This window comes from Fusarium falciforme, chromosome 5, assembly GCF_026873545.1.
Source record: "Fusarium falciforme chromosome 5, complete sequence".
NCBI classification, from domain to species: domain Eukaryota; kingdom Fungi; phylum Ascomycota; class Sordariomycetes; order Hypocreales; family Nectriaceae; genus Fusarium; species Fusarium falciforme.
This window is the reverse complement of record NC_070548.1, coordinates 1,276,711-1,301,564: the sequence shown is the minus strand read 5'-3', so window position 1 is coordinate 1,301,564 and position 24,854 is coordinate 1,276,711. Positions and strand designations below refer to the sequence as shown.

The 24,854-nt window shown below is 51.5% G+C and overlaps 10 protein-coding genes and 1 pseudogene across 11 annotated transcripts, besides 1 other annotated feature; 8 read left to right on the top strand and 3 right to left on the bottom strand.

Moving 5' to 3' along the window:
- Positions 1–432: 432 nt before the first annotated feature.
- NCS54_00664900 (GFO-IDH-MocA domain-containing protein) lies at positions 433–1,494 on the top strand (the record flags this gene model as incomplete). Its single annotated transcript, XM_053152098.1, has 1 exon — positions 433–1,494. One exon carries the CDS (start codon positions 433–435, stop codon positions 1,492–1,494), a length of 1,062 nt encoding a protein of 353 aa, XP_053008073.1.
- Positions 1,495–1,943: 449 nt separating this feature from the next.
- Positions 1,944–3,845, top strand: NCS54_00664800 (annotated as a pseudogene). Its single transcript has 5 exons — positions 1,944–2,185; positions 2,243–2,766; positions 2,841–3,192; positions 3,242–3,550; positions 3,596–3,845.
- Positions 1,944–3,845: a sequence feature.
- A 325-nt stretch (positions 3,846–4,170) lies between these two features.
- On the bottom strand, positions 4,171–7,957 carry NCS54_00664700 (Zn(2)-C6 fungal-type domain-containing protein; the record flags this gene model as incomplete). The annotated part of the gene is made up of 9 exons (XM_053152097.1): positions 4,171–4,768; positions 4,833–5,165; positions 5,221–5,543; positions 5,605–6,333; positions 6,467–6,644; positions 6,856–7,109; positions 7,165–7,485; positions 7,538–7,822; positions 7,877–7,957. 9 exons carry the CDS (start codon positions 7,955–7,957, stop codon positions 4,171–4,173), a joined length of 3,102 nt encoding a protein of 1,033 aa, XP_053008072.1.
- An 879-nt stretch (positions 7,958–8,836) lies between these two features.
- Positions 8,837–11,763, top strand: NCS54_00664600 (HET domain-containing protein; the record flags this gene model as incomplete). The annotated part of the gene is made up of 4 exons (XM_053152096.1): positions 8,837–9,173; positions 9,223–10,836; positions 11,383–11,499; positions 11,555–11,763. The coding sequence occupies 4 exons, from the start codon at positions 8,837–8,839 to the stop codon at positions 11,761–11,763; spliced, it is 2,277 nt and encodes a 758-aa protein (XP_053008071.1).
- A 725-nt stretch (positions 11,764–12,488) lies between these two features.
- Positions 12,489–12,877, top strand: NCS54_00664500 (Hypothetical protein; the record flags this gene model as incomplete). Its single annotated transcript, XM_053152095.1, has 2 exons — positions 12,489–12,537; positions 12,585–12,877. The coding sequence occupies 2 exons, from the start codon at positions 12,489–12,491 to the stop codon at positions 12,875–12,877; spliced, it is 342 nt and encodes a 113-aa protein (XP_053008070.1).
- A 553-nt stretch (positions 12,878–13,430) lies between these two features.
- NCS54_00664400 (NmrA domain-containing protein) lies at positions 13,431–14,342 on the top strand (the record flags this gene model as incomplete). Its single annotated transcript, XM_053152094.1, has 1 exon — positions 13,431–14,342. One exon carries the CDS (start codon positions 13,431–13,433, stop codon positions 14,340–14,342), a length of 912 nt encoding a protein of 303 aa, XP_053008069.1.
- Positions 14,343–14,367: 25 nt separating this feature from the next.
- On the bottom strand, positions 14,368–15,468 carry NCS54_00664300 (CN hydrolase domain-containing protein; the record flags this gene model as incomplete). Its single annotated transcript, XM_053152093.1, has 1 exon — positions 14,368–15,468. One exon carries the CDS (start codon positions 15,466–15,468, stop codon positions 14,368–14,370), a length of 1,101 nt encoding a protein of 366 aa, XP_053008068.1.
- A 305-nt stretch (positions 15,469–15,773) lies between these two features.
- Positions 15,774–16,856, bottom strand: NCS54_00664200 (Hypothetical protein; the record flags this gene model as incomplete). The annotated part of the gene is made up of 1 exon (XM_053152092.1): positions 15,774–16,856. One exon carries the CDS (start codon positions 16,854–16,856, stop codon positions 15,774–15,776), a length of 1,083 nt encoding a protein of 360 aa, XP_053008067.1.
- Positions 16,857–18,978: 2,122 nt separating this feature from the next.
- Positions 18,979–19,662, top strand: NCS54_00664100 (Putative glutathione-dependent formaldehyde-activating enzyme; the record flags this gene model as incomplete). The annotated part of the gene is made up of 1 exon (XM_053152091.1): positions 18,979–19,662. One exon carries the CDS (start codon positions 18,979–18,981, stop codon positions 19,660–19,662), a length of 684 nt encoding a protein of 227 aa, XP_053008066.1.
- A 966-nt stretch (positions 19,663–20,628) lies between these two features.
- NCS54_00664000 (AB hydrolase-1 domain-containing protein) lies at positions 20,629–22,092 on the top strand (the record flags this gene model as incomplete). The annotated part of the gene is made up of 1 exon (XM_053152090.1): positions 20,629–22,092. One exon carries the CDS (start codon positions 20,629–20,631, stop codon positions 22,090–22,092), a length of 1,464 nt encoding a protein of 487 aa, XP_053008065.1.
- Positions 22,093–23,549: 1,457 nt separating this feature from the next.
- Positions 23,550–24,428, top strand: NCS54_00663900 (Hypothetical protein; the record flags this gene model as incomplete). The annotated part of the gene is made up of 2 exons (XM_053152089.1): positions 23,550–23,879; positions 23,928–24,428. The coding sequence occupies 2 exons, from the start codon at positions 23,550–23,552 to the stop codon at positions 24,426–24,428; spliced, it is 831 nt and encodes a 276-aa protein (XP_053008064.1).
- Between the last annotated feature and the right edge of the window lie 426 nt (positions 24,429–24,854).

Below are 24,854 nucleotides of genomic sequence, written 5' to 3'. Positions count from 1 at the left end.
ACAATCTAGGCAAAATTACCTTTCTGTAATCACATTTGTTGTTGATAGCTGCTTCGTTTCGTTGTGGCTGGAGTTTCGAATTTATCTTGCTTGGCTTCCCATATAATCCCGGACCGCCGGCATCGCAAGTAAATTCCCGTTAGTTTATCAGAAAGACACACCATATTTCAAGGTCAAACCTCTAGGCCGACATGAATCCGTAGATCAACCGTAGTTTGTGGGTAACCTTTCGATCCTGGACTGACAGGAAGTGGGGATGAGGGGAAGCTTCGAAGCTATCGGGGAGTGTCGGCGTTAACTCGTGGTGCTAGTATATAGCCGACGACGTCGAATTATTCATCGATCTTCTCGTTATTTATACATTTGATCCTTTCTCCCTTGTTCACTCTGACGTTGAAAAGTTACTCTGCGAAACCTCTCATATCTTTCATCATGTCTCAACAAAAACCATCCCTCCGCTGGGGAATCATTGGAACCGGCCTCATCTCGTCATGGTTCGTGGAAGATCTCTCCCTCCAGCGGGATAACGCCCAAGCAACACACCACATCCAGGCCATTGGATCATCTTCAGTCGAAAAGGGCACAAAGTTCGTCGAGACCAATCTTCCAAACCAAAGCCCAGCTCCTACCGTGTATGGTAGCTACGAGCAGACATACAAGGATCCCAATGTCGACATCATCTACATCGGAACTCCTCATGCTTTTCACAAACAAAACTGCCTTGACGCCATTGCGCAGGGCAAGCATGTTCTTTGCGAAAAGGCTTTTACTCTTAATGCTAGAGACGCCAGGGAAGTCTTTAAGGCAGCCAAGCAAAAGGGTGTGTTTGTCATGGAAGCTATGTGGACACGCTTCTTCCCGCTGGTCAAGACCCTTCAAAAGCTCGTCCACGAAGAAAAGGTCATTGGCGATGTTGTACGCGTGTTTTGCGACTTTGCCATGAACATGCACCTCGAATCTCTGGGTCCTGAATCACGACTTAAGAACCCTGCCCTTGGAGCCGGAAGCTTGCTAGATATTGGCATCTACAGTTTGACATGGGGTCTTGTGAATCTCGACTCTGGAGTTGGTGAGAAGGCGCAAACACCAAAAATCGCGGCAGCTCAGACACTGGTTGATGGCGTCGACTATGCATCTTCAATCATTCTGCTGTACCCGGATGGAAAGCAGGGAGTTCTCACGTCCAACGTGTCTGTCAAAACTCCTACTGGCTTCTGCCGTATTGAAGGAACTGGCGGCTATATTATCGTCGAGGGGCCCGCAGGCTCTGTACCTGTTTCGTTCACAGTGTATAAGAACGAAGACACCGAGGGAAAGAAGTATGAGTTTGAGCGACCGGGCAAGGGCTTCTACTGGGAGGCTGATTCTGTGGCGGTTGATATTGCGGCGGGAAGGACTGAGAGCCAAACCATGCCCTGGGCCGAGACGGTTCGTGTTCTAGAGATTTTGGATGAAGTGAGGAGGCAGGGCGGTGCCAAGTTTCCACAGGATTAAATCAAAGAGTATACAAAAATAAATTTAACAGCATCTAAAGTGTTTTCTGTGCGTTTCTTTGTAACTTAAGGCCTTTTAAAGTTGCGGTCACGAGATATTCATAAAGTGTTAAATACCTTGACCAACTCAGCACAAGCAGTCTTCTAAACGTCGTCATTGTTTGCCTAGCTCTTTGAGGGCAGCTTCAGCTGACTTGTCAAAACCCATCAATCACAATTTCAGCCACAACATGAAGCTATTCGCACCTAGTTCACACCTAAAAGTTGCAAGGGCCTCGTCTTCAGCTCTCGTGACCCTCCAACTTCCCCGCACTTGGAACTATCTCCGACACTCCCCGAGACATGACTCCCCTCCGCAAAACTGGCTTTTCCCCACAGAGAACAAGCCCCAAGATCGAGAAACCTCTTCCGCTACTCCCCGACTCTTCATCTCCCTGTCCAGACTGCACCATGTTCAACTACAGAGATGGAGCAGATCAAGCGCCTCAGGCCCAGTCCCGTGCCGCAGGGGGGCAGGGCAACAAGAGACCACGCACAGCAGCCATGTATCAGCGAAAACGCGCCGTGACGGCATGTCAGAGCTGTCGGTTGAGAAAGACAAAGTGTGATAATGTTCGGCCGGCGTGTGGTTTCTGTTCCAAGAATGGAGCACAATGCATATACCCTGGTCCTGAAACCTCGGACTATTCGACGTCAGTGTTTCTGGATTCTTATTAAAGTGGTTACATTTTGCTGATACTCACAAACAGTTTCGACCCAGCCAGCTTGACCATCCTAGATCGCCTCAACCATGTTGTCACACTCTTGGAGTCTCGACCCCTAGCAGCCATCGCTCAGCCCTCAGATGTCTCACAGCAGGTCTCAGAGGCTCCCATGTCAGTCAACTTCTTGACTTCTACTGCTCCTACTGCTGAAACCACCACCAATCTCCCCGAGATCGACATCCTCCAGACACTTGATATCCCTGGCTTCCCGTCAGCTGCCAACAACTGCGAGGGAGTCCTGCGCTGGCCAATCTTTGAGGGCTTGGTGCCTGATGTTCATTCTTTCATCTTGGAGTCGGCAAAAGAGGACAGCGGCCAGGCTGAGAACATAAGAACTGGCTCCTTGGGTAGGGGCGTCCAAGAAGACGACTTCATACCTCTCTCCAAGAAATTCTTGGCCTATGTACACGTGAAGAACCCCATATTGGATGTGGCAGACTATAAAGCTCAAGTCAGAGACGCCGCAGAGAATGGACCCAGGTGGGATGGACCATCGTGCCTTGTGGTATGTCCCCCTAACACGTCATCAAAGCCCTTGCTGATGGTTTTCAGTTGATATCCTGCGCTCTTGCATGTCTCGCAGCACCTTTCCAGACTGACCCTGGAATCAATAGCACACCCGTGTCCGTAAGATCCTCCATGTCCGCCTACGTAGACCAAGATACCGCATCATCGTACTACCTGGCTGCCAAGAAGCGGCTGGGGCTTTTGCAGCCTTCTTTACTTAACACGCAATGCCTATTCTTCTGCGGAGTGTACGAGATGTATTGCATTCGACCACTTGAAGCATGGTCTCATTTTAACCGTGCTTGCGTTGATCTTCGCAACCTCCTCTGGTTACGCAGTCAGAGAAGGTCTCCGGAAAACCACGCTGTAACCCGCGAAACCCATAGACTAGAGCAAAGGCTATACTGGTCTTGTGTCAAGTCAGAATAGTAAGCCAAGCATTCAAATATCATGTCAAAACCGACTGACATCAAGTAGCGAGTTAAGGCTAGAGATCCCTCTCCCGCCAAGCGGCATCGCACACTGCGACTATCCCGACATGTTCCCCTCCCCTCCTACAGAACTAGCCTCCCCAACAGCTCAAAACCAAGCCCTAGACACTCTCCGAGACGATATCGTACCTGAAGAAGAAAAGAGTTGGTTCTACTATCTCGCCGAGATCTCATACCGAAGAATGATCAATCGAATCTTGGCCGTCATGGCTCGCGATGGAGAAAGAGGCTGGATCGACAATATTGGCGATATCATCAAGCAGTGCAAGGAATTTGGTGAACAGATTGACATTTGGTGAGAGAACCCCTGAATCTCAACGATGAAGCTGACAGGGGATAGGCACTCTCACATCCCACCCCAGATCGACCTCAAAGACGATGCAATGTCCAACGACGAGCTCGCGCAGCTTGTCAAGAACCGAGAGATCAGCTGCCGAGAATGGATTCACAGACCCTTGCTCTTCTACGTCATCCATCAGAGCCCCAGCGATCCTCACTACGACGAGGCCCTTCCCCTGGCCCAAAAATGTCTCCAACTCTCCGTTGAGCACATGTTCCGGATTTTTGGGCATAACCGGCACCATGGAACTTGGTATGTCGCACGTTGTTGCATCACGAGGGCTCTCACGTTGCTTGCTGCCGCCAAGAGCGGGAGGATACCGATGCCGGAACGTTGGAAGGACGCGTTGGAGGTGGCGCGGTGGACGATACATCGGTGGTCAACTGAGGCACCAGATCTTCAATGGGCTGAGCACGTCCTAGACAACATCGTGAGGAGCGTTGAAAGGGATTCTATGTAAATAGGGTATCTGCCGACGTCCAAAATAACTCGGATCATGTATCTAATCACGCAGTCCAATTCTAATCCCCTCAGAGACCAAACATTGAGCCTTGAATATGTAGAGCGCCCAGAGTCTAAGATTTTTTCTCCTCTGAGGGGTCTTCGATAATGAGCTCCTGAAACTTCTCTGCAAGGTTGCTGCCTTGCGCGGCCTCAGGGTCCGTCATGGCAAGATCCAGATCAATGATCCAGTTGGCCACCTCTCGCCCATCGCCCAACGGCTTGGCGGCCGTGTGGTGGCGACCTAGGTCCTCCAACTCGTTCGTGATGCGACGTGCTTCAGAGGATCTGAGGGCCCCGTGTTCAATCGCTATGCCTAGAATGGCCTTTGCAATAGACCCAAACACCCTGTAGGAGGCGTAAAGGTCCTCCAGCCCGGCCATGCAGAGGTGGAGGTAGTAGCGCCATTCGTTACTACCAGCCTTCACCTCCCTCATCATAGCGTTGGCAACGTAGATGAGGCCTGTTTGCCAGACCACCGAGAACATGGCTGTCCTAAAGTTGAGCCGATACATGAGTAGTAGGCGCTTCAACTGGTTCACGGAAGCTAAGTACGCGGCTTCTGGAGTTGCCCGAGGCGCTGTGAACGAGCCTAGGCGGAGGGGTTTGCTGCTGTCGGCTTCAACGAGAAGAGGCCTGAATATATCGGTAACGATGGCGTGAAAGTATATGCTATGCCAAGGTCAGTATGTTAGGATTATCGTCCGCAATCTGAGAACGTAATTGTCAGACATACTGCATCATCATGACCCCGTGATTGCTCAATTCGTTTCGTACGAGGTCCAAAGGCAGGTCGTCTGCCCACATTAATAATCGACGATATATCCCTTCGGCGAACTCGATCGGAACACGTTGTGAGGGTACCCCGGTCTGCTTCTGGCCATAATATGACCAGAGTACCTGATGAAAGATGACCCAGAGCTGACAGCAAGCCCTGAATGTGTCCTTTGTAGGACAAAGCTGGGCAGAGTAGTCCCCCTGCATAGTTGGGCCCGACTCGACGTCGCCCGGCATCGGGAGCTGTGGAGGAATCTCGATTTCTGCTCTTTGGTAGTGAAGGCCGTGAACACTGTATTCTCATGCATCAGCTTTAGCGATTATCGGCTTGGCTAGGGGTGACGAACGAGACCCAGTTGAATACTCCCCATGCCGTATACGACGCGGCGATGCGCCAATCGTGGTATCCGTCCAGCCAGCTGTTTGCCGAGGGCCTCCCAGGCTGGACGCCGAACAAGCCCATCGCCCTGCCAACTTTGACGCTTTCTTGAAGATATCTCAAAGCAACGTCGTCCCTGCCTTGCGTCACAGCAGTCATACAGAGTAACTGCAGCGCCGAGACAGCCGTGAGCGTGTTGGCTGACGGCATGGCTGCGAGGCATCCCTCGGCCTCGGAAAAGAATTCGACGCTATATACGGAGATGTCCGGCTTCAGGGCACTGTACGCTTGCTGTGTCATGTTGGTATTGGTCACGTTTCTAAACTTGGGCAGTGTATGAGGGATTTCTTACACAAGCCCAACCCAGAAGGGCGGAAACAAGGAAGCGAGAGCAGAAATATCCCCGTCGCTGTACGAGATCTTGGACAAAGAGGTCAGCATGAAATAGGGGCAAGACTGGGTAATCTATCTCGAGGTAGAGAGAGATGACCCGCGCAGCCAGCTCATTGCTAATGGGCACATCCGTCCAGTAGGAGATGTCGAGTTGCCCAAGGCCGCTGTGAACCAGTAGTGTCGGCGGCTGTGCTACGGAGAAACTGGAAGTATGTGAGATGGTATCTTTTCGAGGGGACTCGTCTGACTCTACTGAAGGAGACGTTGACGGCGACTGGATGGTTCTGGTTGGCCGGATCATCCGCTCAGATGGGAGGGAACCAATAGGTATGGGATATAACGTTGGGTACGCAATAGGATGTCTGATAGCAAGCTCAAACTCGAGCGAGTTTGGGGTCCCAGGCATACAACTCCTGATAATGTTCATGTTCGGCATGGACGGCGGGATACTTGACCCTTGGTTGCTCGCAGGTGTGCTTGCCTCTCCTGCAGCCGAAGACGAAGATCCTTGCCCTTCACGTAACTGCTGGAAGAGCTCCAGAGCTTGGTCATACGGCAGGCTGCGCAGACGCGCGACGAGATCCCTCGACTCAGAGCTGGCCTCAATGACCTCGCTCTTCTCTACGGGATACTCGCACTTGAGCTCCCGCTGGATGCAGGCCCGGCAGGTCGGACGTTGGCCGCCGCACTATGAGAGGTCAATGTCAGCTCAGCCCAGCCCGATGCCCGCCCATCCATCCGATCCCATCCTCATCCATGGCACGGTATGCGTAACTAGCCCCCTGGAGACCATTTTTGGACCAATAGACTGATCGACTGACCTTCACCTTGCGTTTCCGACAGTGATGACATGCCGTTCTAGTCTTGGGGGGCTTGAAAAGGGGTGGACCCTGGATTCTGCTGCCAATCTTCGGCTTGTCCGACGCGGGCCATGGGAGCAAGGGACGGGACGACGGTGCCATTGCATTGCACAGAGATCTAGCGAGAAGGGAGGACGATCTGAGAAGATTAAGGGTCCAAGTGTCCGGGTCTCGCCAAGTAGCGAGCGCCGCAAACCTCGTGATCGCGTAAGAATTCTCTTCCATCAATTGTGTTTCGGTATCTAGTGCCATCACGACATGATGGGGCTAGTCCGTTACGTCACGATGACGTCAATCTCTTTTCCTTCTCCTCAATCCGGAATTCGCTTATCTAATCATTCTTGGCGTACACGGGGACTCCTGAACCCTTGACCAACTCGTCCAAGTATGTCTCGAACTTGGTGTACTCGAAATCTGGATACAGATCCTTTGTGGTGAGGTAGCCCAGGTACTTGGCTCGTTCTGGGATATTGTCCTCTCTGTGCCACTCGCTGTAAAAGTACTGGGGCACGACGAAGCCGAGAAGGTCCTGGTACGACTTGTCTCCTCCATCGTACTTTGTCTTAGCGGCAGCAATAGTAGCTTCAATTTCTTCTCTCGATACCTGAAGCTGAATCAGCATAATGGCTAAACAAGACTTGGGTAACGGTCTGGCTTACCGGGCTTCGTGGAATCTTCTCACCACTGATCTTCTCAAGGTGGTTCCAGATCTGGTTCTGAGTCCACACCTCGTTGTACGCAAACACATACTGGTTCAGAGTCCTCTCATCCGTAATGATCCGCTCCACATACTTGCCAATATCCCTCAAGTCCGTGATGCTCGAGGCTCTCTGACCCTCATCGGCGACCTGATCCGACGAATACGTAAGAGCATAGTCAATCTTGCCAGAAGGTAGGCGTGGTATGGCGATCTGGTACCACATGCCAACGTCGATGACGGTGTACGGCAGATAGATCTTCTTGATGTGATTGATCACACGCTCTTTCCACAGTGTGTTAGATGAGACAGTAGAGCTCTCGGCCTTCACGTACAAGTTCTCGAATCATCATCACTCCTGTAGGAGGACAGCTTGGTCCAAAGGCGCTAGGGACATAACGCTTGACTCCAGCGTCTTTGGCGGCAGATGCCAGTGCGAGGTGAGGTTCAATAGAGAAGGGCTCGAGGGCGACAATGACAACATCCTGACCTGTCAGAGCCTTTACAAGCTCTTCGTGGGTGTTGACAAGCTCGAGGGCAATGATGGAAACACCTCGGCTCTTGATTTTTTGGACTGCGGGTTTGTTGATTGAGGCAGGCCGAACAATCGCAGTCACGTTCTGGATTAGTTGATATGTGAGTGACAGCCTTGTAGTGGTATAGACGGTACTTACAAAGTTGGTAGATGAACCCAAGAGCCCATCGATGATGGAGCGGCCAGTCTCGCCAGAAGCGCCGACTACAGTGACGTTCATGATGGATACCTCCCAAAGATGTAGATGAAATTGACTGATTGAATTACTATTTCATCAATTATAGTCCATCATTGTATATATATGTATCCCCGTACTATCGTTGAGCTGAAGAGTGGGGATGACAAATGGGCTAACAATTACGGATACAAACTCCGCATAACGTTATGTAACTCCGCACACTTTTGCGAACAGCAGGGATCACAATGTTTTGGTTTCCAGGCTCTATCTTAGCAGGCAGCAAGCAATGGCCAATAATCTGCTCACATGATACCTTGAATACTTTGTCAAGAGTAAAATGCTCTCTGGGCCATTGGAGCCAAGAGTCGCAAAGCGAAGGATTTGTCTGAACCCATAATGTAAAATATTAGAAATTCGAATATTATGTAGATTAGCAATCAGTTGTACCAAGATTTATATATCGCTTGGTCACACCAACAAGTGCCCTGGATACGTGGCGGTCACGTTGAAAGGGTGTATGTTGGAACGAGGTCTATCTTGCAAACTCAAACTCCCGTCAAGACGGGTGCCCATTTTGAAAACAATAGTAGTTCGACGAAAAGTTTAATTACAATGAAAAAGACAAAGTGATCCCTTATGGCTTCTAAATTCACTCGAGTAGCAGGACTTGCAGTCTGGCATTCCTAGTTCTCTTTACTTGAGGTAGATAGCTCGAACAGAGTGGTTCGTGGAACAAGCTGACGCCTTCACTGATGCGTGGAGAAACTCCAGTCATGTGTCAGCTGTGCTGCAAGGATATCTGATAGTCGAGTTCATTGTCATTAATTAGCGCAGAGCGTCAGACGAAAACTTCCCTGCTTGCTTTGAGGCTACACAACGGCGATTCACCTGACACACTACATAACTCGCTACCCGTTCTCAATGTCGTGCAGCATATGCAACAACTTCATAGGAGTGGGCAAGCTACGCCCTGAAGAGGACGCTCCAGTGGGCATAAGCCGAAAGCACGTACCGCGAGATCTCTCTTGGCAAGCCTTGCAAACCTCGGCAAAGATATGTCACTCCTGCGAGATCCTAGTTACCGGTTGTCGAGGGTGCTTTACGCAACATGGAGTCGATGAGGAACAGATCGAGAGTTTCAGCATTAGGTTCTTCTACCCGAACTACGAGGACGAAGATGCTGAGGTGGACAAGGTCGTCAGCTTTCTGATGCAAGACGGCACTTTTTTTGATATTGAGCTCTTTGCTACCGAAGAAGGTGAGTAATTCATAATGGGATCTGATAGCTAGGCTGACTCATAATCTAGATGACTGTCCAGTTCCTGATGCATGGGAATCCATGCCAGTCTCCCAACGTACATCGTCCAGGACAGACTCATCTGACGCAATCGAAATTATCAAGTCTTGGATACAGCTCTGCGAAGACGATAGCGAACATGTAGACTGCATCGAGCCAGAGGACCCCGGACTCCCTAAGCGGATCGTTGACGTTGGTGACGCAGATGGAGTCATCCGTGTCGTAGAGACACATGGTGAATCGGCCAAATACATCTGTCTCAGTCACTGTTGGGGATCAACACAGATCATAACGACAACTCAGAACACCTTGCAACAGCGGCAAAGAAGAATCGATATGCAAGATTTGTCCAATACCTTTAGAGACGCGATACTCTTGACAAGACAGCTAGGACTTCACTACATCTGGATTGACTCTTTGTGCATCATCCAGGACAGTCGAACAGGTTGGGAGATTGAGTCAGCAAAGATGTCGTCCATCTATTCCAAAGCGTTCTTGACCATCGCGGCTACACATTCTCCAGACGGCAGAGGTGGCCTCTACACAGACACGCCCGACTTTGAAGTGTCTGGGGAGACTCCAGAGGGAGAAGAGTACCGTCTCTTCTTTCGAGAGCGGATCGACCATCACCTCGATCCCGTTCCGGAACCTGACCGGTCCGGCGCCGATGTTGGTCTGATAGGTCATGGGACCATAGCTCGACACCCACTCCTGACAAGGGCCTGGGTCTATCAAGAGCGCTTGCTATCACCGCGGGTGATACACTTTGGTCCCCAAGAACTCTTCTTCGAATGTCTTTCGGCTATGCAGTGCGAGTGTGGGGGCATTGCCCATGATGGTTCCTCTATTGCTCCGTCAGGTCTCATGAAGCTCCTGTACGCTGAAGCACTCTTCACAACCGCACCCGGGGTAGAGTGGCACGAATACGCCGCCTACTACATGGCTCGCATATGGCGCACCATGGTCAACGAATACACCTCCCTCGGAATCACCAAGCCTTCAGACAGACTGCCTGCGATTGGAGGCTTGGCTAAGAAGATGGCGGCTTCCCGGAAGCAAGAATATGTCGCAGGCTTGTGGGGGAATACTCTGAACGACGACCTCATTTGGACTGTTCTCGAGCTCGAAGGGGAGAAGAAGCCGAGGTATGACCCCCTGGCGGCGCCGACGTGGTCTTGGGCAAGCGTTGAGGCACACGTCTTTTACTGGGACAGCATCGTATTCTGGAACCCGGACGAGACGGTGACGGATGAGGACCGACCGCCTTGGCAACACCTCAGCAGGGTCGAGGGTTGGAATGTCGACGCAGCCGGTGTCGATGAGTTTGGACACTTGAATGGAGGGACGATCAAGGTAACGGGTCTCGCTGCGGAGGGTATAATCGAACGCGATGTCGGGGAGGAAACGAAATGGGGATCTGGCTCTTACTATGTCAGGTTCTCACCGACCTTGCGGTTAATGATGCACGCCGATTATCAGCTGGATCACGAAGGTCCTCACCAAGTCCTTCCAGGAACAGAGGCCCTGTGTATTCGAATGAGTGTGGTTCAAGAAGGGCCGACGGACCACTTGGTTTCCCTGGTGCTAAGAGCAGTTGGCGAGTCCGGGCAATTCGAGAGGATCGGTACACTCGTAGTTCGTTCCCGTCCCCCGCCAGTTGATCCTCTTGGGGGGTTTTATAGTGAGGGTAGAGAGCGTTCTGTAGAGATAAGATAGAGGATTGAGGTCATCAGAGCAGGTCTAGCCGAGTTGGTTTGTGCGCTGAAGCGTGATGGTCAGTCTGAGACTCAGGGACAAGGACGCTGGATAGGTCAGTGATTCAACTAAACAAAGAATCAAAGAAATTTCATGACAATAAGAGTATCTTTTTCTTTTGTATTACTTTTATTAAAGGCATTATTCAAAAGCAAACCTGGTCGTTTGAAGAATAGAACAAAGGACCTAAATAGGTGCCTGGGAAAGAGCCCCCCTTAGATATCAGACGTACAAACATCCTCATCCTAAGCCTTAGACGATGGTGGGAGAGTAAAAAAACCAAAGCTTCGCTGGCCCTCCTCTAAGTCTTTCCTTCCTCATCATCACCCCCACTCGAGTGAACCTTTTCTCCTTCACTCTCGTTCGCCTTCGCCCTCATCATTTACAGCGCATCATCCGCTCACAAGACATCAAGTCACCCAAACCAACCTTTACGAAACTCGCAAAGAAAAGGTCATGACGATGAGCAACGAAGGTCTTATGCTGCCTACTCCTCCCAACCAGATCCGGGCCCTCCAGGAGATGATCCTCAGTAAGTCTTCAGTAAAAAACCCTCCTCCCGACCGCCCGCTAACCTTGCCTCGCAGTGAACCTGCGTGTCGTGTACCCAGGCTCGGACATGGAGGTCCTTTTGTGCATGGAAAGTCCTGGTGTCTACTACGCGTGTGTCATCCATGATCCTCTCCGCCAGAACAAGGTCCTGTTCCGCGGTCCCAAGGGTCCCAACCTCGAGATCCCCCTCGTCGGCATCCTGCGCGAGGTCATGGTTCTCGCTACCACCCGCTACCACCTGTAAAGTCACCAGCACCGACTTGCGGAACGGCATGAGTTGAGAAGTCGACTGGCTTATGCCATGTACTCTTTGGGATGAAGATTGTGTCAACGGGGGGTGGATGAAGCAGTGCAGCAGGTTGATCTGGTACCAAACTGGGTTTCGAGGGCTCAAATGGGGGATTAAAGCGCATGGACGTCATTAATAGCTTGAGCAAGCTGAAATAAACATCTCATCAATTCATCAAAATCAAATGACTCGAGGCAGACGGCCAGTTTGTTGTGCGTAATGTCTCCATGCTGGAATGCCCAAAGAGCGGCAAAGGGTTAGGTCAGGCTTTTATCTGACCGCCCAGTAGGTGACCAGAGAGAACCAGCCAGAGTGTTTGGAGAAGTCAGAATGCCTCAGGGAACAGCGTGGGAAACCTGCGGCGATCCATCTAGCACGAAGCTATCCTCCATCGCCCACCTAGGGGCACAGCTTTCTGGGGACAGGATACTCTGTGTGCGGAGTCGAGCTGGCACCTCTAAAAATCAATCAAACGCATATCAATAGCTAGCAAACAAGCACGGGTTTCTTAGTTAGGGTTAGGCATTTTTCATGCCCTGATGGCTTCGAAGTTCGAGTCCTTGCACCCTTGTGAAGAACCCCCTCTTCAACACTACATCTACAGTTCTGCCTACATCCACGCAGCAGCTTTGGGGCCTCACCAAGCAGCGAACCAACAACGGAACGAAAGTCAAGACAAAATGGCTAGCGAATATCAGGATGCTGTTGCTCTTCGCACCCTGACCCAAGGTATGAACCTTCCCCTCAACCCGTTGATCCCCTAGCTAACTCTACAGCGAACCTGCGAATTCTCTTCCCCCACATCCCAGCTATCGAGTTCTGCATCTACTGGAACGATAAAACCATCCGCGCCGTCGTCATCGACGTGACCCGCCTCTACTGGTCCGAACTCAGCGGGTACAGACCCAGCTGCCTCATCCATCTCGAATGGAAGGCCCGCGCCAAGAACCCTCAGGGCAAGATTCTCGAAGGCCACAAGATCCTCTTCGAAGAGACCCAGACGCTTCTGAAGCAGAGACTCATCGACCGGCTTCGAGTTTGCCGTCTCAACACGGCCTCTTCGTCTTAATGGCCTGGATGCTTGGGACCTCAAGGAGGGACAAACATGTCACACGGGGGAATCAGCGCTAGGGGAATTTGGCACACAACTGTTTCGAGGGTCTATATCTGTGGAAGATTTGCTTGATCGGAGTAAGGGAATAACATGTGAGCTGGGAATATGGCATGTGGACATACGTTGGAGCGAGAGTAAGCGCGCGGTAGTTACAAATCTAACCGATGCCCCCCAAGTTGCAAAGTGTGGATTCTCGCGCGCGGTATTGAAAAGATGATGATGTCAGATTTCGCGCGCGCAACCTCGATGTGGCTTCGCGCGCGGCTCTGCTGACCCTTTATCAATCTCGATAGGCAAAGGTGAGTTAAATCACCATGAGTCCTGATTGGACGTTCATCAACAGCCTGGTCCATCATGCACATTCGCAGTCGTGATGATGGGAGGCTTAACAGCTAACGGGCATCACAGGAAGAGTAGATAACGTGGCAAGAGAACACAGCCCACGTCTGTATAAATATGACTGAGCCCAGCGCAGCTAATGTTTGGCGGCACTCATCAAGGGCACAGAATGTCTCCGCCAGAGTACTATCTCATCGCTGGCGCCACCGGCCGTCAAGGCGGCGCAACAGTCGATGCTCTCCTATCCGATCCCGAAATCAAGATTGAGCCCAGAAAGGTCTATGCCATAACTCGACACCCCACTGGACCGGGAGCTGTCAAGCTTCGTGAGAAGTACAGCGACATCAACATTATCCCCGGCGACTTGAACAACCCTGAGGCCATGTTCCAACATCTGGACAAGAACATCATACCCAAAACTGGGGTTTTTCTCGCACAGGCTCATGGACCGACCGAACTGAGCGATGCAAAGGGATTCATCGATGTCGCCGCTTCCAACGGGGTCCCCTACTTTGTCTACTCCTCCGTTGACCGCGGAGGACGTGAACTCAGCGACAAAGACCCGTCATACTGCAAGACTTTCTCGGACAAGTTCTGTATCGAGCAGCATCTGAGGAGTGTTTGCAGTTCCAGCCAGATGGAGTACACCATCCTCCGACCAACCTGGTTCGCCGACAATGCCTGGTGGGGCTTCCCCGGTCAGCTCTGCATGACAGGTTGGAGGGAGAATATGGAGGGCAAGAGAATGCAGGTCACGGTGACCAAGGACATTGGAAGGTGGGCAGTCGAGGGTCTAGTACGGCCCGACCGGACCGGTATTAGGAACCAGGCTCTCTCGATCGCCAGTGATGAGCTCAGCTTCAAGGATATCGACGACATTTTTGTTCGACACACCAGAAAGGGCGTTCCTGTTACATATGGGCTTTTGGCTAGGTTCATCATTTGGATGGTCAAGGACTTGAGGACAATGTTTGGCTTCATCGGTGAGAGGGCTTACGGCGCGGATCTGCCATGGTTGAAGAGCCATCTGGAGCCGACTACGTTTGAGCAATGGGTCCGGAACGAAGTGCCAAGTGGGTGATCAGAAACTACTTCTTCCTATGTAACTACTCGACTTTATTCTTTGCCTCAGTATTAATCCTTTGGTCCTGTGATACGCTCTCACTAACACTCTCGGTGAAAGTCACTGGATACTGACGGGTACGGTTGACTTTCAAGTCAAACACGTCCAGTCTCTGATATCCACCCACGACATCGTGATACTGCTTGCCCTCTATACAATCCTCAACGTTCATATCACAGTATAGAATATCTTCTGTGCTCTGTAGGAAATCTGTAGGGTTGGGCTCATGTGTCTGGCCATCCACCACGAACCCTTGCAAAGGAGCTCCAGTGGGATCCAAGAACATGGTCGCACCGCGCTGCGAGTACTCCAAAGCTTGACGCAGGTGAGACGAACCCTCTGAGATGATCTCGACAGCGTCATCTCCTAGGGCCCCCGAGCAGAGAACACCAAAACACTTGGCCTCGAAACAGTGGGCGGCTGCGCGAGTTCTGTTTGCAGCAACGTTGTCGTAGTTGGCCCCTTTCGTCACACTGGACTTCCCATCATTATTACTCTGATCCTGCGACTCACCGATGCCTGGAACTCGAGTTGGCCATATCGCCGGCCAAGTAGAAATGTGAATTTGTTCCCCCTGTGCCATGAGCGAATACCTGGCCAAGGGGTTCGTGTTCTCGCCGCATATCAAATTCCCAATCTTTCCATAAGCCGTTTCGGCGACCCTCAGTCCATGCCCACCTCCAGGAGCCCAGGTCAACTTTTCGAACAACGTAGGCATGAGCTTCCGGTGATGAACTAGAACCTCACCCTGGCTCCCGATCAGGACGTTGGAGTTGAACAAGGTCGCGCTACTGGAGTGGGCTTTCTCTGAGATGCCAATGCTGACCATGACTTGAGCTTTCTTTGCCGTTGCGCGAATGGCCTGGATCTCTTCTCCATCGGCGTAAACAGACTCTATTGCCATGCGTTTGAATAGGTCATGGTTGTCGGTAGGAGGCCGCAATGCACTCCAGATGGGGAATGCAGAGATGTAGGTCTCTGGGAAAACAACTAAGTTTGCTTTGTGTTTGGCTGCCCTCTCAATAAGCGAAATCGCCTTGGACGTCGTGTCCCGAGCCGAGAGAAAGACGGGGAGGCATGGCATGCAGCAACCCGGATTGGTAATGCCATGATGAATGAGTTATGAAGTTGATATGTATCAATGGGTGGGACTATAGAGTAAAATAGTGGATTTCGAAGATATTGGACCGAGTTGCCCGCTCTCTGATGTATCTTCTGGACGTACAGGCTGTCTCATTGCGAGCGGGGTTTCGGCCCAAGGGCGATTATCAGTCGGTGCTTGTTCTGGGACCGACATATGCAACTTGAGGTGTAGCAAAGGATAAGTTGGCGGGAAGAACGGCAGGAACGGAAGGAACGGCCTCTTTCTGAAGCAACACATGTTTCCCCTCACATTTCAATATCCTCGACCGTGAGTGGAATCCCTCGAATAACTCCCGTCTTGGGCACACAATTCAGGTACTCAAACTTGGCATCTCCTCCCCTCAGCACAGATACTTCGTGCCAAGTTCTCATCTTCCTTCTATCCCCAAACGCCTTGTAATGCGCCATTGCACCGCGGTAGATGGCGAGATGCGAGCGATGAGACTTGGCCCACGTCTCGAGTGTTTCCAGGCTCGTAAAGAACCCGGCGCCACAGGTTTCCTTTCGCGGACGACCATCTGGTGAATCAATATCATGATTCCTAAGATATCGCAGTCCGAGAGCGCCAGTGTCTGGAGAATTCTCCCACAAGTACTCAAGCCCCGATCGCAGTGTTGGCTCAAGCTTTCTGTCGTAGGCATCTGCTTCTTCCTGGCCGCAGTTCTCCCAAAACTGGCCTGATCGTATATGCGCAATATTTTCAGTATTTGTGCCCGTCAGATACTGTCCGATTCCACGAGGCACTGTTGTCGGCGGTACTGTGTCGGCCGATTGAGGAAACAGGTCGTAGGCAGAAGAAGGGATGCGATCTCTTGCAGCTCCCCAATATGCCGAGAATTCATGTTCGGGAAAGCTAGTACCGGGGAGTTTGGCTAGGCCAGGGAGATAGTCAAGACCAGAGTAGTTGGTCTCCAGCCTGGGAACCTCGGTTGTAAAAGCCTCACGCCAAATGCCGATCGAAGCGCGGCCTGGCGTTGGCAGACTGGAGTAGATTGAAGGGAGCGAGAGTTTCTCGATGCTGTGCTTGTACTTTGATTCTTCGAGCCAGTAGTTCACCCATATCGATGTTTCCTCCACGTCGCTCCCATCTATCACGGTGAACGATTCGAATGCCGAGGGTCCATTATGACCTTTGAGCCACGCTTGGATCGCAGATGTGGCTTCATTTTGAGCATCGGTTGTCGCTTGGTCACTCGAGTGCTTCTGTACCCCGATATAAGCCGTATACACGTGTGTGGTGTCCCTGGGCAAGGCCAGCCTCCATCTCGGGATGGGGAGTCGATGATTCTTGGGTTTGCGGAGGGGATAAATGCGCGCTGGGCAAGACATGGCTGGTAAATTTCGTTGAATCGTGATAGATGTTCACTCGAAGTCCTTCTCTCTCATAAGTCATCTGTGGTGTGTCTATGTAAGTGGAAGGTGATGTAAGTACTCGGGGTCATTTCTGAACCCCGTGGTCTGATAGGTCGATCTGCTTTGGAATCAATGCGAACCAAGTGGCCCGATCGATGCGCACGTGGAGACTCGCATGTGCCTATTCCAGCTTCTACTTTCGAGTTGCCTTTCTTATTGCTGTGATGATTTGCCTCGGTTCAAATATTCAAACCAGTGACATAATAGGCGGGATTATCTGGTGAAAGAATCTGGGAAACTTGAAGCATTGGTTCATGATTTTCTGAACTTCAAAAATCTTGCGTATATTTTGAGGGGACGTCGGAAGAGATCCCCTGGTTTGACAGGGCATCGGACGAATTGTAGGCGATAGTCGGGATTCAGAGTATTGATGAGCCCACATTGTCGTGGATCTACTAGAGTAGAAATCAGCCATTAATTTCACAGCTCATACTATTTTGATTTCAGACAATCAAATTCATAGCAGCCAGTGAAGTTTGCGACACATCGTCTCTTTTCCCCTCTTCAGTCCAGGGTAGAATCGACTGGGATGAAACCCACCAAGCCGGCGACACATCGTCAAATTCGCCGAAACGAGAGAGCACCAGCGCAGATGAGGCATCCACGACTCGGCGATGAGCATTTCGGGGAGATATTGATAGTTATATAGTCAAAAGAGCTTGGGAACCTTGATGGTAAAAGAGGATTACTAATCTCCTACCATCCATCTCAACTCCATCAAGGTAGTCAGGGAAGCAAGCTTAAATAGACGACACAGCATCGTCAATCGATTCAACGATCCAAACAACCGCCCTCTCCGGCAGCCGCTGGTACTGATTCTCGTCATTACTTCAATTGACCATCACGATGTCGCCGTCGCGCTCAGCAACTACCGGTCGATAGACCCCTTCATCCGACGAAGCGGGGAAATCGACAATGCCTCGTCTCTCGCATGACGAGTCAGACTCAGGGCGGTCGGATGTCACCCAAACACTACATGGCACGCCATCGACCCTTCAATATACACTGCCGACAATCTTGTCCGTCCTCGGATTCATCGAGTGCAATGCCTCCTTTTCCCCCTCATTTCTTGGAATTCCCGAGCGGAGGAGCCGGAAGCCAAGCGCAAGCGGCAGCGTCTTCGGCCCCACGCTGGACAGGCTTTTACTTTTCACCGAGACCGACAATCTCCTTTTCTCTTCCGAGAAAGGTACATATTTCTGAGAGTAGTGGGCTTCTAGTCCTCATGTACTCCAATCAATGGCGCAATTATAGCCTTGTAATAGCGTCGAGAGAAGCAAAGGCTGCCCCTATCTCTGTGCAGCTTCGAGAGGCTTCTCTGGTGCGCCATCGGAACGGGTTCCGGGATGTGTCGCCCAGCCTCCGGCGCCCCCCCATATTTAATCCGATCAGATGATAAGGGAACGACGATACGAAGTACTTGCGCCGTCTCCAAGTTTGAATTACTGGATAAGTATCTTTTGGGTTGCAGTCACTGCGTCCGTGTGCGTGTGCGCTCCTGTACCCCTCAATTCTGCGGCCGGGGTGCCGATCGGGAGTTGAACTAACACGGGGAGTCGTGAAATGAGATGCCATGTATCATATTCAGCTTCACAGCAAAGAGTCAATTCTTTCTTATCTTGCTAACAATTGTATAGTCTTGCTATCTATCTATGCCTCCCTTGATCTCCGTGTCATTCTACCTGCAAATGGCGTCAAGTGGGCACGGAGTCGGTAGCCGTGGCCGACCTCCGGTGTGACTCCTACCCCGGTTTCCCCGCAAAACAAAGCCAGCGGAACGGCAGATGGTGATATCTCGGCATCTCGGGGATGGTCTCTTCCTGCGCTTACGCTTACGCCAACTCCTGCTCCATGCAGTAAACATTGCCGTGCGGGGACGACGCCGCATAGGCACGGAACCATTCTCTCTTGCGCTGCGCTGCGCTGGGAGACGAAAGAACGGGCTGAAATCTTATTTAATTGGTAGCAGTGTCCTCTTCGTGGAGAATGTAGGCAGGTATATATAAACTCGCGAACCGTCAAACCCCAAATTCCAAAAATGTCTACTCCTCGATCCATCGTCTCCAAGAACAAGACCCCCATCGCAATCGCAGCAGCCCTCGTCTCAGCAGCCGCCGTCGTCACCCAGGTCTACCGCAAAGCCTCAGCCAAAGCCGCAGCCATGTCTCTCCCCCTCCACCCCTCGCTCAACAACGGCATCACCAAGGGCAGTGCCAGCTTCTCTGGTGGTAAGCTCCGCTGCAAGTGCTCTTCCAACCCCGTCGAGGTGACACTCGCCGGCAACGTCGCCCACAACCACGCCTGCGGCTGCTCCAAGTGCTGGAAGCCCGAGGGCGCCATCTTCTCCGTCATTGGTGTCATCCCCAAGGACCAGGTCAGCGTCACCGCCAACGCCGACAAGCTGTATATCGTCGACGAGAGCGCTGCCATCCAGCGATACGCCTGCAGCAGCTGCGGCGTCCACATGTACGGTCGCATCGAGAAGGAGCACCCTTTCAAGGGTCTCGACTTTGTCCACACTGAGCTGTCGTCTGAGAAGGGCTGGCAGGAGCCCCAATTCGCCGCCTTTGTCTCTTCCATCATTGAGCAGGGCTTCGACGCTTCCAAGATGGATGCCGTGCGCGCCCAGTTCAAGTCGATCGGCCTCGAGACCTACGACGCTCTGTCGCCTCCTCTGATGGACGCCATCGCCAGCTGGACCGCCCAGAAGGCCAAGATCTAAGGGGTTCTCTTTGACCGTCCCCATTAATATGGGAACTACTGTGTTACAAAAGTATTGGGTTCGAGATCATATAGAGTGGTGTTGAGGTTGATGTTTGTAAGCGGTGTGAGGTTGTTGTTGGCTGCCCAATCTGGGCAGCGAGTGTTGTATTGTATGGGACTAGTGGGAAAGAAAGGAATACCTACGGAGGAGTCGGGCGAAGCTGACAAGAAGGGTTGCCACGGATGGTGAGCACCGTAAACGAATGAATTAAAGTCGAGGCAATGGAGGACATTCACTGTCTCTATCCTCTTGAATACCTGACATCCTTTTCTTGTTAGTGACGCTGCCGGTGATGACCTACACCCGACCGCGCGGGTCAATACGAAAATGAGATATGAACCAGGTGAAGAGATAAGTCTATCATTATGAAGAAACTTTTAATACTGTCTCTTGCTGCGGTATCTTTTTACTATTTTTTTTTTCTTCTTTTATATATATATATATGGAGATCTGCTCACGCAAACAGTCACGGTCTTTGACTGGAGTTGGGGGCTTTGCCTGGTGGTGTCTCGTTTATATCACCCGCGCGGCAACTAATAGCCACCGCTTACGGCAAACACGCAATTCACTTGGCAAATAAAGTAAGCACTCAAAAGATCCTTTATTCTTACATAAGTAACTGATAAGCCCCATATTACTTGTCCGTGGACTGCACGCACGTCAAGTTTCGTCCGTTGATCGTGCGAATTACGGACTTTGGCTCAACTCCGTGGAGCTACGGAGCAATCAATCCTTGGGAAATGCCACCGTCTCGGCAAACACGACTTTTCCGAGGCGTAAACAGCTCATTGAACTGGTGTGATTAGGTCAAGCTTAGAAAGCGAGGTGGATGATGTGCGCGCTGGTGGTGGTGTATATAAATGGCACCTTGCTTCAGGAGACTCAACATGGACAACAACACTCAATCCACTTCAACCGCCCAAGATGAGATCTCCAGCATCTTTCGCAGTGTCTCTCTCCCTTCTCGCGGGACTTGCTACAGCTCAGCTCCCTCCTGCAGAAGTCTTCAGAACCGACTTCAACTCGTCCTTCAAATTTACCCCAGCCCAGATCAAGGCCGCCCAACTCGGTGACGCCCTCGCGGAAAGCGCCCAGAACGTCCTCAACTTTGAGAGATCCCAACTGGCCTTTGGCGGACCCCTGGAGGATGACTTCTATACCCTTCCTTCTCTGGCAAACGAGACCGGTCCTCTCGAGCCTGGTCAGATCCTCAAGATCCAGGCCTTCACTGACCCGACCGCCTATTCGATCCCGTCCAACACTGCACTCTCACGCATAATCTACACCACAACCAATTTCAACGGGACTGTTATCCCGGCTTCTGGTTTCATTCTGTGGCCCTATACTCCTCGCAGGTTCGGAAAGAGCAAGAAAGCTTCTGTCGTGATCTGGGCCCATGGCACGTCTGGCTTCTTCGCCTCTCAGGCACCCTCCGCGGACCGCGGCCTCTGGTACGCCAACTCAGCACCATTCACCCTCGCTCAAGCTGGATACGCCGTCTTTGCCCCCGATTTCGCAGGTCTAGGTATCTCTAAATCATGGGACGGTAGCGAGATTCCTCACCAATACCATGCTTCTCCCACCACGGCCCGCGATTCCCTTTACGGCCTACGAGCCGCATTGGAAGCTTTCCCTGAAAAGCTGAGCCATGATTTTATTGTCATGGGCCACAGCCAAGGCGGGGGAGTCGCTTGGGCCGTCGCCGAGGCTCTTGCCAACGAAAAGACCAAGTTTGCAGACCTCTCTCCCGGTTACAGGGGAGCCGTCGCCGGAAGTCCTACCACTGCTGTCTTTGGTGGTCCTTCCCCTTTCATGCTCCCCTCTGTTGGTCAAATGCTCCGCTCCATCTTCCCCGACTTTAAACTCGAGGATTGGTTGACTCCCCTGGGCATCGCTCGGATAGAACTAGCCAGGGAAGTTCAAGGTGGCGTCGCATTCTTTCAGCAACTCTTCCTCACACCCCAGACTGTATTCAGATCCGACTATGACCAGTCTTGGTACGTCGATGCCTTTTCCAAGCTCGGCAACGCGGGGCGCAAGGACTTTAAGGGTCCTTTACTTGTGCTCCAGGGAATAGAAGACGCCTATGTCTTGTACAACATCACGGCCAAGACTGTTGAGGATACCTGGAAGCTGTATCCTGACCACGACCTCGAGTTCCTCGTCACCTCGGGTGTGAGCCATGTTCCCGACCTTGATGCAACTCGACACCTCTGGTTGAAATGGGTCGAGGAGCGATTCGAGGGAAAGCCTCTTGCGAAGAAGGGCAGTGTTAGGACTGATCTGGAGAGTTTCTTGCCGATTGGGCAGTATCAGAGCACCGTCAAGTCGTTCCCCCAGTGGGCTGGGTTGCCTCAGTATAGCTACCAGATTCCACTTGCTGTTTGAGCGCGAATGGATAGTAATCAGGGGCTTTGAATTTATGTGTAGAGATGCACCTTGTCTATAAGCTATATAGTTAGACGAGATGATGATTGGTTGCTATATTCACAAGGTTTTGTATCGCTAGTGCAAGGTTCGAGTTGGTACTGCTCAATCACCTCGGTTAAAGATCTCTTTTCAACTGCAGCTCCACCAGCTGTTCAAGTACAGAGTGATTGGCTGGCTGATCTCCTGATGACTTTACCTCCATGCCCAAGATTGCTTCTTCATAGCCAGCCTGATTCGAAGCTACGTAGCCTGAGTAGGCAATATTCAAGCCATTGCTGGTTGTCTACTGCATACTGTGTTGCTGCCCTATGAAGGCGCCGTGGGTTTGGCCATGGGCTGTCTTCTACTTAGCCACTTGATGCCCCATCGCGAGCCCAAGAGTTTACTTGGGTCGATTCTACTGAAACATCGTCCACCATGACTTGCCAGGTTGGTCCCGCAAATGCCGATATCGCAGGACTCGGGGTAAGTACTCAATAATCAATATTCCAACCTCAGTCGAGCAGAAGTAACCTGTGGCCAGATCATAATTTTGTTCGCCTTTCAGGCAGGCCTCTCCCTTTTCCTTTCATTTTACTCATTATTCCTATGGCGATCGGCCATCATCTCTCTGGGTCAGTTAGGCCACCAAGTATTTGGCGGTGGTCCCGACGAGTTGGCTGCCCGAACAGCCAACCAGGAAGAGGAAACTCTTCGGACAGTTTTTATCGAGATTCTTGACATCTGTCGCTCGATTTTGCATCTCAACCGCTCTTCTGAGAATGTCTTGACAGTCCTGGACCAGCGTCAGGCAGGCGAAGATACCACTCAAGTTCCAACGACGTCTGTTAGCAGGTTGATGTGGAGGGGAGAGGAGCACGTTCTCTTGGAGAAGAAATGCATAGACAAGATCCTTGCAACTATTGGGGACTTCCAAGTAATCAACGGTGAGTTTCGCTATCTTCAGTTATTCGGAGGTGTTGCTAATGTCTCACAGCAATGGGCTTGCTGATCGCCGCCCTCATCCAGCATGAAACCCTGAACCGCTATCTTCTGCTACTCCGCGCCTGTTACGTTGTTTGCCATATGTTAATACAATGTGGCACCCGGATACCTGGACCTTACAGGAGCCATGGGGTGATAAGATGGTCTCATTAACCAATCTCACACGTGCGGGAGAAATTGCTTGCCCAAGCTATGTGGCTACTCTCACAAAAGCCGCCCCGGCATTTCTGTCAGCGGGTCTGGTGTATGGGTTCTTTTAAACTGGGTTTGTTTATCAACAAAGCTAGATTGCGTAGAAATCCACCTTGAACAAAAACAAGCAAACACTAGGCACACAAAAATAAACAGTGCATCCACCATCTTCACCACGGCATTCATCCTCCAGCATCAACACACACTCAGCCAGTATTCTTTGCCGCATATTCACTCTCATGCTCTCGAAAGAAGAGATGTCTCGCCATCGAGGCTACTGCCATCTCCCCCGGCAGGCCATCCTCGAAGACAGGCTGCTGTACCTACTCGGACTGGACACGCACGCAGGCGAGGAAGAGGCCACGAATCTTCTGAGACGACATGGGTTCAACAACCGTACTTTCTACTGGGATGACTTAAACCCCCTTTTCCAGTTGTCAACCAAGCACATGGGATGCTGCATCGTCGAGTTTCCTGACAGCCCCACGCGGGATTGCGCCATGACTCGACTCCAGGGCGTCGAGTTCAAGTCGGGGCGAGTTGTCACACGCCTGCCTCGAAGAGATGATGTGTGTGCCTCTCATGAGCTTTTCCAGACGTTCGGCTAATTTTCTTAGAAAAATGAGCAACATGACCCGTCCTCTTCCTCAGTGATACCCGCCGCACCGGCAGCCTCCACCCCCTCTGCCAACACTGCGAAGTTTGAAGGTCAATACCCTGAGGCCTACACCTGGGGCGGGGGACGAAGCGCAGAGTTGATCAGAAATGCCGTCATCGAGAAGTTCAAGCAGCTTGAAGAGGAGTCGAAGGCTCAGGGTCGACCCATCTCTTATGTTGCGAAGGATAAGGATGGCGTCGAACGCATCCGCTCCACAAGGACTTCCTCACCCGCCCCGTTCGACGCCAATGCCTGGCCCAAGATGTGGATTGAGGCCACAAAGGTTCAAGCCGGGAAGAGGGAAGTTCAAAAGATCACTGTGGAAGAGCTTCCCCGTTACGAGGCCATTGGCTGGGAGGAATGGCACAAGGCAGCACGACCTACAGAGGGAGACATTGATAAGGGTTTGCTTCTGTTCAACGCACTCAGGCACGCACGGCTCCACCGCCGAACCAGGTGAGGACACTGGCACCATTCAAGATCTTGGCATGTCCATCTCCCGCAATAGGATTAAACTTCTTGTAGGCTGGCTGTTTAATACATGAGAGAAAGAAAATTATCCGCTGTCCTACCAATCCGTGAGAACATCAGCCCACTGAGGCTCCGTATTATCTGGAGAAGAAAATTGCTGCCTGTACATAGGAAGCCGTAGGGCTTAGACGCTCGATACTAGGGGATAACCAGCACACTCACAACGGATAACTATCCAGAATGCCCAACACATCCCCAAAGAAATTCATTGTACTCAAGTCACGTCTCGGAAAAACCTTGACATTACTTTTTTACATATGATACACTGACAACCCTGTCACCTCCAACGCCTCTCGCACATGTCGTACATGGCTACCTCCACTTCAACCTGCAACACCCAGCCACTGGAGATCAA